The 16,096-nt window shown below is 42.1% G+C and overlaps 1 protein-coding gene across 1 annotated transcript; it reads right to left on the bottom strand.

Annotated features, from left to right (window-relative positions):
* Window positions 1-1,800: 1,800 nt before the first annotated feature.
* LOC117674008 (uncharacterized) lies at window positions 1,801-14,477 on the bottom strand. Its single transcript, XM_060684199.2, has 4 exons — window positions 14,011-14,477; window positions 8,997-9,123; window positions 7,698-7,901; window positions 1,801-6,384 (listed from the first exon to the last, which is right to left on the bottom strand). Exons 1-4 carry the CDS (start codon window positions 14,194-14,196, stop codon window positions 2,861-2,863), a joined length of 4,041 nt encoding a protein of 1,346 aa, XP_060540182.2. The 5' UTR covers window positions 14,197-14,477; the 3' UTR covers window positions 1,801-2,860.
* Between the last annotated feature and the right edge of the window lie 1,619 nt (window positions 14,478-16,096).

Below are 16,096 nucleotides of genomic sequence, written 5' to 3'. Positions count from 1 at the left end.
TAAGAGATTATGAAATTGTTGGCTTATGACTCCAGAAAAATTGTCTAGAATGTATAACCATGCTTCAAATTTACACTGGAAATGTGGACAACATGAAGGATCATTTTATTATTTCTGATGGACTGGTGGACTTATTTAAAAGCCTGAAAATGTTGAGTTCAAACAGAATTACGCAAATAATGTTTAAAAATTAATATTTTAACTGAAACCAGAATCTTTTTTTCTGGGATTAATGGACAATTAGAAAAGAGAAACAGACTATTCTTATATTTCTGATCACTTCTGTTAAGTGTGCTTTTATTCTATTGAAAAACTCTTTTAATAAAAATTATTTTTAAAATAGATACGTGGACTTCAACTCCCAGAATTCCCTAGCCAGGCTAAGGGGTTGGATGTGATGACTCCTTACTTCCCTTCCAACTCTATGATTCTGACTCCTAGCTGATCAAATGTTCAGTGTATCTCAAAAGCCTACAGCTTGCTTTTTGTACCAAATGATCACATTTCTTTAATTGTAAATCAAAGGATTCCTTAATCCAAACCATGAGACAGTCTGATGGAACATACTTTTAAAAATAAAAGTGACCCTTTAATCAAACTTTGATCAGGTTCACGTATTGCACTAACTGGCCTCGCTCAAGCCAAACTCAAGGTCGTTTCATTTATAAAGCAAATTCCAAAGCCTGCATATGAATATATATGGAGAAAAGCCAAATCTACCCTGCTGCTAATAATTTACACTTAACTAGTTTGTTGAATTAATCATAATAAATCTTTTGCACATCACATTAAGTCTATATTCTTTAAACCCTGTCATTGTGGTTGGCGAACTATTATGTCTGCAAGGTACCACTTTTTGTTTGATATATGAAGAGATCCAACCTAGAATTTGGAGAATACAAATTCTATCACATCTCCGAGTGATCAACTTCCATCACTGGAATGTTATGTGTTTGCCATGATCTAGTCCAGAAAGATCTACTGCCTTTAAACATCGTTTTACCCTGGTGGCAAAGAAGGAAAAAAAATATGTCTTAACCCCATCCTAAAGCATCTAACAATTGATCATGTTCTCCTTAGAATTTGTAGGTGCTTCATCACTGGAGGTTTTTAAGAGATTAGAATGGTATATATAGGGTCTCCTATTCAAGCTAGGGGTTGGACTAGAACAGGGGTAGGCAAATGTGGCCCTTTTACAACCTGTGGACTTCAACTCCCAGAATTCCTGAGACAGCTGTCTCAGGAATTCTGGGAGTTGAAGTCCACAGGTTGTAAAAGGGCTACATTTGTCCACCTCTGGACTAGAAGACCTCCAAGGCCCCTTCCATCTCTGTTATTCTATATTCTGAGCTCAGTCAAATGGCTGCAAAAAAAACAAATCAATAGAGCTGCAAGAGAAGCCACAATAAATATTTTGCTTTGCACTTGTGCACAGCTCTGAAAGAATAGAAGTCTAACAAATCTGATAGAATAGTAGTAATTTTCTAGCAACTGAGTCATCATCTCCTAACACCCATGCTGTGAGCTTCTCACTGCAAAATGTCAGAAGAACCCATAAGATAAACACATATGTGAAACTCGGTCACCTCAAACTATGAAAAGGGTGGCATATAAATTTGATAAATGAAGACATTTCAGCTGAAACACTTGGCTGTTTACAATATGCACTTATTATATAAAAAAGAATTTCATCACAAATTACATTCTATCAGAAAGAATCCACTATTTATTGGATGATCAGACAGGATGATCAGACAGAAAACAATATGTATTTTTAAAAAATATTTATTTAATGTTTTTTAAAAATAAAGTGTATACACTGTATAAGCAAGATATAAAATTCAGACATTGATAAAGTGATTCAAGGCTGTAAGCCCAAAGTGACTATAATTTCAACTTTGAATTAAACGTGATTAATCAAAGATAAACAATTATTTGTGTTGTGGCTGGTGTTTTGCATTGAAAATAGGATTTCAGAGAAGGGGTGGAGAATGAGGTAAGATCAGCATAGTAAAAATGAGCAAAACAATTAGAATGTACAGTACCTCAAACAATATCTTCTACAGATTATTATCTACAAGGAGACCCACTGATAATTGGATCTGTTGAATTTTCAGGAGAACATTTAAGTCAATTTGGCCCCGGTTTGGGCCTTGAATTCAAAGATAGCAATTCCAATTCACAACCACCTTCCCTGAGCTAAAATTAAAAGTTGCAAGAGAGACTCAAAATATTATGGCCAAACTAGGACCTAAGGAGATCACATTCCAATATCTTTGTTTATATTATACAGGCCTCCGGCCTCCCTCTCAAAATGCAACGTTTTGTGTGGCTGGTCCTAGACAGAGAAACCTGCAGAAAAACTAAGAAAATAACCAGTGGCAAATATCACCTTACAGGAAAACCTCAAACCTAGATTGATGTCCATGTATTTGTTAGGGGTAATTAAAAAAATGCACGGAATACAAATTAAGTCACTCTCCTCTCCTCCATCACCTCAAGTTCCAAGGGCAATATTTTGATCATCTTTCTGATTAAAAAAACCTCTATTTTCACCAAAGGGGGGCATCTTTCTGGCAGTTTCACCCAAATTCTTGGAGGACTGGAAGAAGGGGTTACACAAGTGATCTTCTGACTCAACTTAAAAAGAATATTATTGAGATAAAAGCAAAGAGGTGAGACACTCTAGAATAAATGTGTTTGCTAGGGCCTCCTCTAATGCTTCGGGGGGTGGGGGGAAGGAATCCAAGAGAGAGTGCTCGAATATGTTCCCAATTTTGAAAGAGATAAGGTGCTGGAATGTTGGAAGAATGATGTGGTCTCTCATCTTCTCACAATAGGATTCAGTTTCTGAATCGCATCATAACTTCTTCCTCTTCCGCTTTAGAAGGTTCCTGTGCATAGATGCTTGTTCACAATCCGGGCAGGCATAAGCCTTCTTCTTGCCACTCAATTTTAAATGGGTCATAAGTTCAGGATTCAGCCAAAAGCTTTTCCCACAATGCATGCAAGGCTGGAGCCCTTCCTGGCTGTGATTGGCCTTGTGCCTATTGAGATTACCCAACACGTTGCAGCGAAAGTCGCATTCGGAGCACTTGAAAGGTTTCTCCCCTGTGTGGATTCGCATGTGGATCTTAAGGGCCGTCACAGAAAAGAAACTTTTCTTACAGTGGATGCACGGGAACGGTCTGTTCTCTGTGTGGTTCTTCTCATGAATCAAGAGATTGGTCCGGCTACGGAAGGATTTCTTGCACCGACTGCAGACGTGTTTCATTTGCAGCATCTGCTGATCACAGGCGTTTTTTCCCTTAGAAGGCGAGCACTGGAGCTTCCTCAATATTGCTTTTTGCAGTTCAACACTGCGTCTACCCTTTGCTCTCTTCTGTATCCTTAGTGGATTTTGGATCTCTGCCAGCTGCTGAGCCAAAGGTGCTCTCCCCAAATTCTGGGCGGTAGGATTTGAGCACGCATTTAGAGGGCAGAGTCGGTCATGATCCTGCTGGGTCTTGCTTTTGGACAACCGTGGTGTAGGCCGGGTCTCTGCTGGATCCCTGACATTGGATAGCTTGCGTTTTTCTTTCTCACAACTCTGAGAGCCGGAATTGGCCTCAAGCGATTCCCTTTCCTGTGCCACAGATGCGACTGTGTTCCTTTGCACAACACTTTTGGTAACTTTCATTTGGGCTTCTCTGGAGAATGTTTTCTGGCAGGGCAGTTCGAGGCAAAGATCCTTTGGCTTGTGGTTCTTGGATGCACCTTGAAACAAACTGGAGGAAACACTCACACAGGGCTCGCTTTCAGGACCATCGCAATATTTTACTTTCCTGGGGGGGTTGGGTGCGTTTGGGCGGATCATTTCTCGTTCTTCTAGTTGACAAAAGCAACGTTTGGGCCTTTTCCTCACAAGCTGCGTTTCTCTCTTAGATTTTCTTATGGAGGAAGCCCGTGGTCTCAATTGCCAGCCATCGTGGTTTTTATCCTTCTTATGACTTTGGGAGTGGGCATTTTTGGAGCAGGTCCTGGACTGATGGATAGAGAATATGTCCTTTCTTCTGTGTTTCCTCTCCGATTTCACTGCCTGGCTGACTTCCCCATGGCCCAGCAAAATATTTTCTTTGAATTTTCTAGATAATTGCACTGGCACGGTAATATGCTTTTCTGGAGCTCCTGTGTCTGATCTTTCTTCTAAGGGCACCAGCAGGTCTCTTGCTTCTTCCTGGGCACGTGGCAAGCCGATAACCTCATCTGGGTGAAGTGGGAGCTGCAACGCTTTTCCAAGAGGATCTCCTTTACCTTCTTCCATAGAAGCTGTGGTGCTTGGGAAATTAGAAAATGCCCGTGTGACGTCCATGATTGCAGATAGTTTACGGCATTCTTCATTCAGGTGAATTCTCTTGTGTCTCTTCAGATGCCATGGCTGAAAGAAGTCTTTTCCACACAGAGAGCATTTGAAGAGCTTTCGGTCCAGGTGGCTATTGTCATGGATGACCTCCCTTACAATGGGCTGTTCGGGGAATTTTCCTTTCAGGTGGGTCTTTTCGTGTCTCTTCAGATGCCATGTCTGGACAAAGGCTTTCCCACAGGCAGCACATCTGAAAGGCTTTTGCCCAGAGTGAATCCGTTGATGCCTGGTGTAGGAATAGTTATCATCAAAGGTTTTCCCACATTTGTGACAGAGGTGGGGCTCTTTCCTTCTGTGGGAAACCCTGTGGGAGGAGGTGGGGGGATCTTTTGTGATCGTTTTGTCTTTGGAGTCTGAGCACAGAGAGAGTTTTTCCCCTGCGTGGGTTTCTTGGTGGGAAACCAAAGGTTCTTCCTGGGAGGTGTTTTCCTCACGTTCCAAGTGGGGATACGGCTGTTGCTTTCTCCTATGGATTTTCCCATGATTGACAAAGGAGCTTTTGGTTCTCATGCATTTTCCACAATGCTGACATACATAATTCTCTTGAGTGGGGATTTTGGGGTGCTTGGCAAGTCCTGAGCGACGAGTGACATCACTTGCAGGGAGAAGACCTTCAGAAGCCTTCTGTCCATAGTGACGTCTTTTGATCCTCATAGTCTGGCGACTTTTGATCCTCAAACTTTTGACATCTTCATTGGAGATCTCTCTGAGGTGAATCGCTAGATGTCGAAAAAGGTGGTGTTTTCGAATGAAACTGTCTGTACATTTGTGGCATTTATACGGTCTCTCACCTGTGTGGAGTTTCTCATGATCAGCAAGTATGATTCTTGTACTTAAATATTTCCCACAATATTGACACTGATAGGGGCTTTTCTGTACCCATTTTCTTGGGCGCCAAATGCGGTAAGAGCTACGAGTGATGATTTTTCTGGATTTAGAGGGATTTCCTCTTTTGTGAGGGATTTCTGAATCAACCAAGGCACTTTTCACAGCCAAGCTTTTAACTTTTTTGGGATGCTTCCTGGATGCCTGCTTCATATGGGTCATCATGTGTGACATTAAAATAGCCTTATGAAGGAAGCTCTTAGCACACTGGGAACATTTATATGGCCTTGCTTCCCTGTGCAGTCTCTCATGGTCCACAAGCAAACTTTTGAACCTTAGACATTTCCCGCAAAACTGACATTTATGGAGATTGACTTGGTCTTGCTGTTGTCTACTGAGGCCAATGTTCAGTGGTCTTGTGCTCCCAGAGACAGGGGCTGTACTGTCTTTCTTTTTTGCAGTTTCAGGCGTACTATCCATCTTTTCTTCCTTCTTATCCATCTTTCTGTTGTTTTTGGGTGTTGTGTGGCAATTTTGATGTTTGTCAAGAAGTTCCTTCTGGACAAACATTTCCCCACATTCATCACATTCATAGGGCTGCTGGGTCGTGTGGCTCTTTTGATGTAGGAGGAATTGCTCTCTGAGCTCAAAAGATTTCTTGCAGGCGAAACATTCATAAAGCTTCATGTTTTGAGGCTTCACAATGCTGTAGGAAGGTCTGTTGCCTGCTTCTGCTCTGTGACCCCTCTGGTGGCGGTCAAAGACTTTTTTGGATGAAAATCCTTCTTCGCAGTCAGGGCATTTATAGGCCTTTGTCATATTGTGTATCCTCTGGTGATTGGAGAGAGATATTTTGGACTTGAAGATCTGTCTGCAATCAGGGCACGAAACCGGATGGTCCCTTCCTGCAGCTCTTTCTTTGGTCTGTGAGCTCTCGTTGGCATTGCCCGTTTCTGCCTTTGTCTTTCCTAGCTGATTTTGTGAAGGCTTCTTCAACTGGGACCCATGTTTATAGGCCTCTCTGGGCTTCTGACTCTGTGATCCATTCCCCTTGGAATTATTAAATAAGTTTCGGCGAAGGATCGTTGGTCGAAAACCTCCACGGTGAGGATAACTTCCACGATGAGGCTTCTCTTCTTCACTTTCTTGATCATTATCTACAGCCCAAAAAAAAAAGGGGGGGGGTGGGAGAAAGTGGCAGTGCAGGAGGATTATATGGTTAGTGCAAAAGTGGCACTAGTGCCACTTGGAATTTGGATGCAATTCAGGGTGTTGAAGGTTATCTTTACATTAAGACCTGCTGTTGTTGTTTTTCTGGGGGGGCATATCTCTCCAATTGTCCTTTACCATCCCATAACTATACCATAACACTGTCAAACTATTTACTAAGCTGCACTACTATTAATCTTCTCATCGTTCCCACCACACATCTCCTTCCACTTATGACTGTATGACTGTAACTTTGTTGCTTGTATCCTTACGATTTATATTGATATTGTTTCCCGATTGCTTATTTGTACCCTATGACTATCATTAAGTGTTGTACCTTATGATTCTTGATGAACTATCTTTTCTTTTATGTACATTGAGAGCATATGCACCAAGACAATTTCCTTGTGTGTCCAATCACATTTGGCCAATAAAAAATTCTATTCTATTCTATTCTATTCTATTCTATCCTATTCTATCCTATCCTATCCTATCCTATCCTATCCTATCCTATCCAACAGGGTTGGTACACTCAGGATCTCCCCCACCCCCTTGAAATATATTATGGAATTCCAGAAGTGTGCCTCCTCTGTTGCCACTTCTGCCCTCTGGAACAGTATTCCCCCAACTATTACAGTCTACACCAGGGTGTTAAACTCAAGGCCCATGATGTGGTCGGATCCTGCCCGTGGGGCCGTCCTGATCTATCCAATGCGAAGAGGAAAGATGGGGCCAGCCTGGTCTACCAAATGTGAAGAGGAAACATGCCAGGAGTTTGGGGAGTGGCGTCAAGCTGGCCATACCCACCCAGTCCGCCACACCCATCCCCGGCCGAAGGTCAACCACAGCCCTGATACGGCCCTCAATGACATTGAGTTTGACACCCCTGGTCTACACTAAGGATCGCCAACATTGGCAACTTTACAACATATGGACTTCAACTTCCAGAATTCCTGAGCTAGCATGGCTGAGGAATTCTGGGAGTTGAAGTCCGCAAGTCTTAAAGTTGCCAGGTTTGGAGACCCCTGTCATATTCCCACAAACCACAATAGCTGGTTTAACGCATCCCACCAAGCCAAAACAGTAAACCAAGTGTCACTGTGACTTAGCATAATATGTGAACCCAGACAATGAGCTGGATCCAATCCCACTGCTAGAATTGGATTGCTCTTCTACTACTCTCTTAAAATGCCAAGATTTTCAAGGTATGGTAGAACTACCTTAGCCCGTTAAGCCAGATGCCTTCAGCAGCAGTTCTAACCTGAGTTTGCAGACTCTGAACTGGGGTATGTCACAGGACTCCGGTATCGAGCCCACCAGGTCCCTCCCGTCGGTAACTGCTTCAGTGTTGGCTTAATTGGGCCTTCATCTGCACTTTCATCAGAGCTCTGGATTTGTGGGACCCAGGCTTCTTCTCCACGATCCAAACGGGAGAGCAGCTCAGAGGGGTGGCAATGAACTCGGCCTGCAGGGGATTTAAAACAGCAGATGGGTTGGCTGAGAGCTGGTGCAACACAGCAACAGGGACCAAGTTGCGATTCATGTACTCAATGAATGACCTTTGGCATGAGCCTTAAATCTCCCGACACTCCGTATGGAATATTGGTACAGGTAGTGCTTGACTTACAACCATTCATTTAGTGACCATTCGTGGTTCATTGAAAAAGCGACTTATGACCGCTTTTCACACTGATGACAATTGTAACATCCCCATGGTCACGTGATAAAAATTCAGAGGCTTGGCAACTTGCATGTTCTTATGACTGTTGCAGAATCTCGGGGATCCCCTTTTGTGTCCTACTGACAAACAAAGTCAACGGGGAAGCCAGATTCATTTAACAACCGGGCTACTAACTTAACAACTACGGTGATTCACTTAACAACTGTGGCAAGAAAGATCATAAAACGGGGCAAAATTCACTTAACAACTGTCGCGCTAACAACAGAAATTTTGGACTCAATTGTCAAAAGACTATGCATATGATCCCAGGTTCAGTATCTGGCTTCTCCAGATGTTTTTTTTTTTTAATTCCTAATCCTAACTGAAATCCTTGAGAACTGCTGATGGCTGTTAGAACAAATTATGTGAGCTAACTATGCTGAGGATTGTTTAATACAGGGGTCTCCAACCTTGGCAGCTTTAAGCCTGGTGGACTTCAACTCCCAGAAGCTGGCTGGGGAATTCTGGGAGCTGAAGTCCGCCAAGCTTAAAGTTGCCAAGGTTGGAGACCCCTGGTTTAGCATATGTCAGCTTCCCATATTTCCATTTGACACCGCTAACCGTCATAAATATGAGTCAGTTGTCAAGCGCCTGGATTTTGATCACATGACCACTAGGATGCTACAATGGTCCTAAGTATGAAAAATGGTCATAAGTCACTTTTTTCCAATGCTATTGTAACTTCAAGCAGTCACTAAATGAACTGTTTAAGTGAAGGACTACCTAGCTTTGAAAATGATAACCATTTAAAGTTTTCCATTAGGACATGGAGAAGAACACAGCTTGTGCTAATGGTTCATTGATTTCAACCACATCTAGTTATCGTTCTGTAGACCTTACCTATGGCAGCTGCGGTCAAGTAGTTCCCCTGTACGCTATTCTTGTAGGTGGTTTTCTGTCGGCGACCCAAATGTGTGTGCTGCACATCACTTGAACACACAGTCACCTCCATAAAGGCTTCTGGGACCTTGAGCCAAAAGAGGAACATCGGTTATTCTTTAGGAAACTGTACAGACCCCTCACATCCTGGACATAAATTGTTTCAACTCCTACCCTCAAAACGATGCTATAGGGCACTGCACACTAGAACAACTAGACACAAGAACAGTTTTTTCCCAAATGCCATCACTCTGCTGAACAACTAATTCCCTCAACACTGTCAAATAATTTACTAAAAGTGAATTACTATTATTCTTCTCTTCCTTAGAATAGAATAGAATAGAATAGAATAGAATAGAATAGAATAGAATAGAATAGAATAGAATAGAATAGAATAGAATAGAATAGAATAGGAATTTTTTATTTGCCAAGTGTGATTCGACACACAAGGAAATTGTCTTGGTGCATACGCTCTCAAGTGTACATAAAAGAAAAAATACTTTTTTTTTATGATTTAATACTTATGATTCTTGTCAAGAATCATAAGGTACAACACTTAATGATAGTCATAGGGTACAAATAAGCAATCAGGAAAACAATATCAATATAAATCGTAAGGATACAAGCAACAAAATTACAGTCATAAGTGGAAAGAGATGGGTGATGGGAACGATGAGAAGATTAATAGTAGTGCAGACTTAGTAACTAGTTTGACAGTGTTGAGGGAATTATTTGTTTAGCAGAATGATGGCATTCGGGGAAAAACTGTCCTTGTAGCTAGTTGTTCTGGTGTGCAGTGCTCTATAGCGTCGTTTTGAGGGTAGGAGTTGAAACGGTTTATGTCCAGGGATGTGAGGGGTCTGTAGATATTTTCACAGCCCTCTTTTTGATTTGTGCAGTATACAGGTCCTCAATGGAAGGCAGATTGATAGCAATTGTTTTTTCTGCAGTTCTAATTATCCTCTGAAGTCTGTTTCTGTCTTGTTGGGTTGCAGAGCTTACTAGTATCTATCTCTTCTCACATTACTATAACCATGTGCTTGTATCTTTCAATTTATATTGTTTTTACTTGTTTCCTAGTACAATTTGATAGCTTATTAGTAACGTTGACTATCACTGTTGTTATCTTTTTATTCTTGATGAATGTATTTTATTCTCCTCATGTACACTGAGAGCATAGACACCAAAGACAAATTCCTTTTGTGTCCAATCGCACTTGGACAATAAAGAATTCTATTCTATTCTAAACGTCAGCCATCAGAAGCCTGGTTCAGGGGTGACACATCTCACTATGCAGTGGGTTCTAAATCATGGTTTGTTGAATAAGCTTCACCTCAAACTATAAACCAGAGTATGAGTGGGATCACACTCTATTATAAGCCTTTTATTTATGCCTATGCTGGTTTATTAATTTTATAAACAACTCAAGTTGGTGAACATACTTAATATTCATACTTCCTACTATTTTCATCGCAACAACAACCCTGCGAGGTAGGTTGGACTGAGAGAGTATGATTGTCCTAAAGTCCTCCTGCCAGGTTTGATGCCTAAAGCAGGACTAGAACTTGTCTCCTGGTTTCTAGTGTGGTGCCTTAGCTGCTGGATCGAACGGGTTTTATATTCACCAATAAATTACCATATCAACATTAATTTGTAGAATGAAATAAGCATGTATTATATGTATTTATGTAATTAAAGGTAATGGCCAATTGAAAAAGCGTCATATGACTTAAGGAAGGATAAGCAAACTTTTGGGGATGGGAACCAGTTTATGATTTTGACAGGATGCAATAGGCATGCCCAGAATGGCTCCTGAAATATTTTCTTCTCACAAAATGCATATGGATCCTCTCACCAGGAGGCCTGAATTCTCTTCATCAACTCTCTATACCCGGGATGGTGAACCTATGGCACATGTGCCACACGTGGCACATAGAGCCCTCTCTGCGGGCACGTGATCCGTCGCCCCAGCTCAGCTCTGCCATGCATGTGCGCATGCCTCCCACCCACCAGCTGGTTCTGGGTCTCTGCCACACGTGTGCAAGGGGCGGGGCGCATGCAGATGGGCCACGCATGTGCAGGGGATGGGTCACACCTGTGGGGGGTCACGTGGCATGCGTGGGAGGTGGGGCGCACAAGGGGATCATGTGTGAATGCGCAGGGGTCATGCATACATGCGCAGGGGGCAGAAGGGTCGAGCCCGCATTGCATTATGGGTATGAGTGCATGCTTTTGGCACTCGGCACCAAAAAGGTTAGCTATCACTGCTCTATACTATTCCTATGGGGCATTTTGAGAATGTTGCTGCAAATAAATATGAGCTGAAAAGTTGGGGCATTGCAATATGACCATTTCCTCCTTGTTTATTGTGTGTGTTTTAAGATCAGATAGGTAGTAAGCTTGGCAAGCATCCATAGGATGTTTAACTGCCCATCTGAACTGTAAATGCATTCAGGATGAAATCCTAGCTATTTTTACTTGTGAGTAAACCTCCCTGAAACACAAAGGACTCAGTTCAAGCACAGGGTCCTTGGTGCTCTCTGAGCTTGGTTCTTTTCCTGCAGACATTTCATTACCCAAATTAGATAACATCATCAGTGCTAATCCTAGCACAATAGTAGCACTGCTAATGATGGTACCTAGTTTGGGTAATGAAACTTCTGCAAGAAAACAACCAAGATACTACCAAGGACTCCCCATTTCAACCCTGAGCTGCAAATATTTTCCTTTATTGGTATCAATTCAAGTAAGCATGTTTAGAAAAGCCTTTGTTCTCCTTTGGAGAGAATAATGCCACCTTGCATAGCCTGAACCTGGCAATCTTTAAGGGGGGAAAAAAAAGAGTGATTTAAATGACTTCCAGAGCAATAGCAGCCATCTCAATATATCCTGGGGCTTAAAGGAAATCACCCAGGAAGCAAATCTTGCTGATAATCCTCCCCTTTTTTTATGCACAGACTCTTAAATGCTGCATGCTAAGGAGTGCATAATAGGCAGCAATCTAAAGGGGAGATTCCCCAATTATACATCTAAATACGAAAAGCTACAACCTACTGGATTCTAGCTCAATATAAAGTAGCATCTAATTTAAAGAATGTGTAGAAGTGGCAATGTTGTGATCCAGATTGCAGATTACTTGTATTCTTCTTTAAGGTATAAACAAGAAATTATGCTGTGTAAAATTGCCCTAATTACGATTAGCTTCACAATATGAAAACACAATAAAAATAGATGTATCTTAGCTTTTAAAAATGCCTTTAAAGTGTCCAAGTCAGCTGCATAGTACTTTGTGCATTAGATGTGTTTGTATAAGTCTTTAGAAATGTGACCTCCCAATGGATTTCCACACACACAAAAATGAAAAATTAAACTAGCAAAGCAGCAAGAGACGTATTCCTTCAGTGATCCAAGGGAATTATCTTTTCTTGAATTCCTGCACCTACATTAATGCATATATGCAGGATTTTCACTCAGTACTTCAAAACTCTTTTCAAATCACATTAAATCGTAGAAGAAAATCAGGAATCCAGGAGTATCTTTTCAGTGTAACTAATATACCAAAATAATAGTAATAATAAAAGATACTAGATGGACCTGATGAAGCAAGTTGCAGCTCACAAAAGTTTATGACTTTTAACAAAATGTTTTGATTGAAAAAGATGCTGCCAAAGTCCTTTTGATTTTTGGCTAATGAAGACTAGCATGGCTGTCCTTCTACAATGCCTAAAAGACAGAAGACATCACTAAGGGGATTTATCTGTTCCTCATTTATTCTTTAACACTGTAATGCTCTGTACTAAAAACTAAGTAAAGGAACATCACTAGGAAAACTCACATTTACAAAAGGGAAATTACATAAAATAAATTACAGCAATCTCAAAGGTCAACTCCTACCAACACAGGAAAAGTCCTGTATCACTTCTTTTTAACAAATGTGAATACTATATCTAAGGCCCATTTTGTAGGAATTGGACTATTAGAATTATAGAAGTTTGTGTTCTATTGCTATTGCAAATTAGCTTGATTATGGGATTGTAGTCAAATGCATTTGAATGATATCAGGTTGCAAGAAATTAGCATAAGAGTTTTTTTTTTCAGATTTATGGTGGTTTATTCCAGGTAGGTCACATTCCATTTTAAATATCTGAATATGGTCCTTAAATCAAGGGGAAAATACCTGTTACGGCACCTTGGGAGATAGAATGGCTACCTTCATTCTTTAAATTTCTCCTCATCCATTTGAGAGGTAGACAGATAGAACTACCGGTAATTTTCTGAGTGTTTATGGCTTGCTCGACAGAATTTGCACTAATTTATGATATCTTTAGCTAAGGTTGATCAATAAATCATCACTGGCTAAGAAAAGTTTTCCTCAAGCTCTACTACATAATTAATATATGCACAGAACTCTGCAAAGAATATTACTTCAATGCTGACTATTTCCGTGGAGCAGATAGATTAAACAAGATTTTCTTCACCATAGTTGTCTGAATAAGCCACAAATAGCCTGACTACAGTTTAACTATGTCACAGTAGTCACAAGGGCCAATTTACACAATCTGCCACAAACAAGCCATAAACAGTACAATATGGCTTAGCATATGCAGAGAATCCAGACATTGTTGACAAGGATCCAAATACCTGCAACAAACACCAATACTGGTTTTGTTTTAGCACCTTCATCTTTCAAGGACAGAAGATAATCTTCAGTATGTGATTTAGGCACTATCACGCTAGGATAGATGCGGCTTATACCACTACTTGGAAACAGAGGAACACAAACCAAAATGAACATAACCAAGCCACTTAATTTTTAATATATACAAATAACTATTTTGCATGAATCCCATTTGTCAAGATTTTCACTCCCAGATCTAGTAGCCCAGTTGAACCCCTGAACAGCTCAACTCCCAGCTCAAATCCTTTTCCCCTCCCACTCTACAAGCTCTTTGTTCCCCATCTCTGCATCTCTTACTAGAGCCACATCTGCAACAGCCATCTTTCCTCCACGAATTTGGACTGATCCCGAAGCCAACCAGTCGTATATTTTAAAGCCTGTTGAAACGTAAGAAGGAAAACATTCAGAATTTGTCTTTCTCCAGCTGTCCTCTGCTAACCCGTGCATTATTTGCCAAACCTGGCAAGTTCCATGGGTATTCATTTTAATGTATGCCAATTAGTGTACATTCAAAGTGACAATAAAGTTATTCTAAGTGGTCCGTGTCTGATTCTCAGAGACTGCCTATAGAAGTCACAGAATCACAGGGTGAGAAGGGACCTTTGAGGTCTTCTAGTCCAACCCCAATTGCGGTCATTATACTGCTCAATCTGTACACTACTCAGGGACTTAATAGGCTGGGCAAAAAAGCAACAGGCTTGGTTAATATTCTATGAACTCTTGGTTCAGTTCAATTGTGAGTGGGCCATCCCTGCAGGGTTTTCCAAAAAAGATCGGACAACCATTTGTCCTGGATGGGATTTAGGACTCCTTGTAAGTTTGTTTGGCAAACTTTTTCAGGAGTGGTTTGCTATTCCCACTTTCCTAGGGCTGAGAGAGAGGGACTGGCCCGGCGTCACCCAGCTGACTTTGTCTCCCGGGTTTCTACCGGATGCTTCACCAAATTGGGTCTCTTGTCCGGATTAAAGTTATCCTACCCAAGGGCTACAATCCGGGCGGAAAAAGGAACCGCGGCAAAAAGATTTTTTTTTTTTGAAAAGTTTTTTCGGTTTTATTTCTTATACACATAATAGAAAATGTACATTTTCTTATACATAATAAATCCTACATATACATGTTTTCCTTAAAGAAAGCATTAAAACAAGGCATTTTAATTACATTCGGAGTTGCTCTTCTTCTCTTTCTTCCCTCATTTCGCAACAAACCTTCTTCTTCTCCTCCTCCTTTCTTTCCCTTCCCTCCCTCCTCTCCTCTCCTCCTTTCTCCTTCCTCCTCTCCTACCTCATCCTACTTCCTTTTCCTTTTAGATTTTTAAAACCCGAATTTTTGCTGCCACGCGCCTTGTGGCCCCTTCAGGAAGCCTGAACGACGGGAAAGAGCTCCTCCGCTCCCGTCCGACCCAGTCCCGGCGCTTTCCAAACGCAACCCCTTCAAGCAGCGGCGTCGGCGTCCAAAATATCCCCTCCCTCACCTCACCCCCACCCCGCTTCCTCCAACCCCCTTTCTTTCGCAGTCGGGCGTTTTTGGGGAAGGGCTCTACTGCCTTTCGCAGGTTTTCCCCTTCGGGGCGCTGGATTTTGTGGCTGCGCGGGGCACCCTCGCTTCACTCACCTGGGACCACGAAGGCGCCAAATCAAGGCGAGCCGGGCTGGCGCCGCTCCCCAAAGGAGGCGCAGGGAGCCTTTCCCTCAGTCCCGCGTTTCTTGCCCCGTCTCCAGGCAGCCTCATGCCGCTCTTCCCGCCCCGCGCAGCCCTCGTCTGGGCCAGCAGGCAGCTAACCGGCCAATAGCCTCGGGCGGCGGGGAAAAAGCTGGAGCCGGAGCCCTCTGGCGGCGAGCCAAGATGGCCCCTTTGGCTTCCTGCGGGCCCCGACGGGGCGGCAGGTGGAAAATCAACAGGTGCGGAATATCCCAGCCTTGTGAAAATGCAAAGAAAACGCTCCTTGCCTGCCCTCGATTCCTCTCCTAATTTTTGCACACGCCAACGTCTCGGATTGCAGTGGGCCATTCAAATCTAAGCATGTTGGTCTCCAGTGGGAATAAGAAACATGTCTGGTGAAGCTTTTTATTCCCCCAGTTCATCTTTTCATGGCTGACAAAATCCCTGCCCTTTGCTCCACCTGAGAAGCCAGAAAAGCATTTTCTAGGTATGTGGGCATGGGTCCCTTTTTGTTTACACTGTCTCTTCTGTTCCTGGGCTAATAATTCAGATTCAAAAAACTTGGTACTTCTAGTAGTAATACAGGTAGTCCTCGATTTACAACAGTTCATTTAGTGACCGTTCCAAGTTACAACAGCACTGAAAAAAAGTGACTTATGATTAGTGGTGGGATTCAAGTAATTTAACAACTGGTTCTCTGCCGTAATGATTTCTTCCAACAACC

Source organism: Pantherophis guttatus, chromosome 2 (genome assembly GCF_059756535.1).
Source record: "Pantherophis guttatus breed Tessera chromosome 2, ASM5975653v1, whole genome shotgun sequence".
Taxonomy (NCBI): Eukaryota; Metazoa; Chordata; class Lepidosauria; order Squamata; family Colubridae; genus Pantherophis; species Pantherophis guttatus.
The sequence above is the reverse complement of the archived record's forward strand: the minus strand, read 5'-3'. Positions and strand labels throughout refer to the sequence as shown.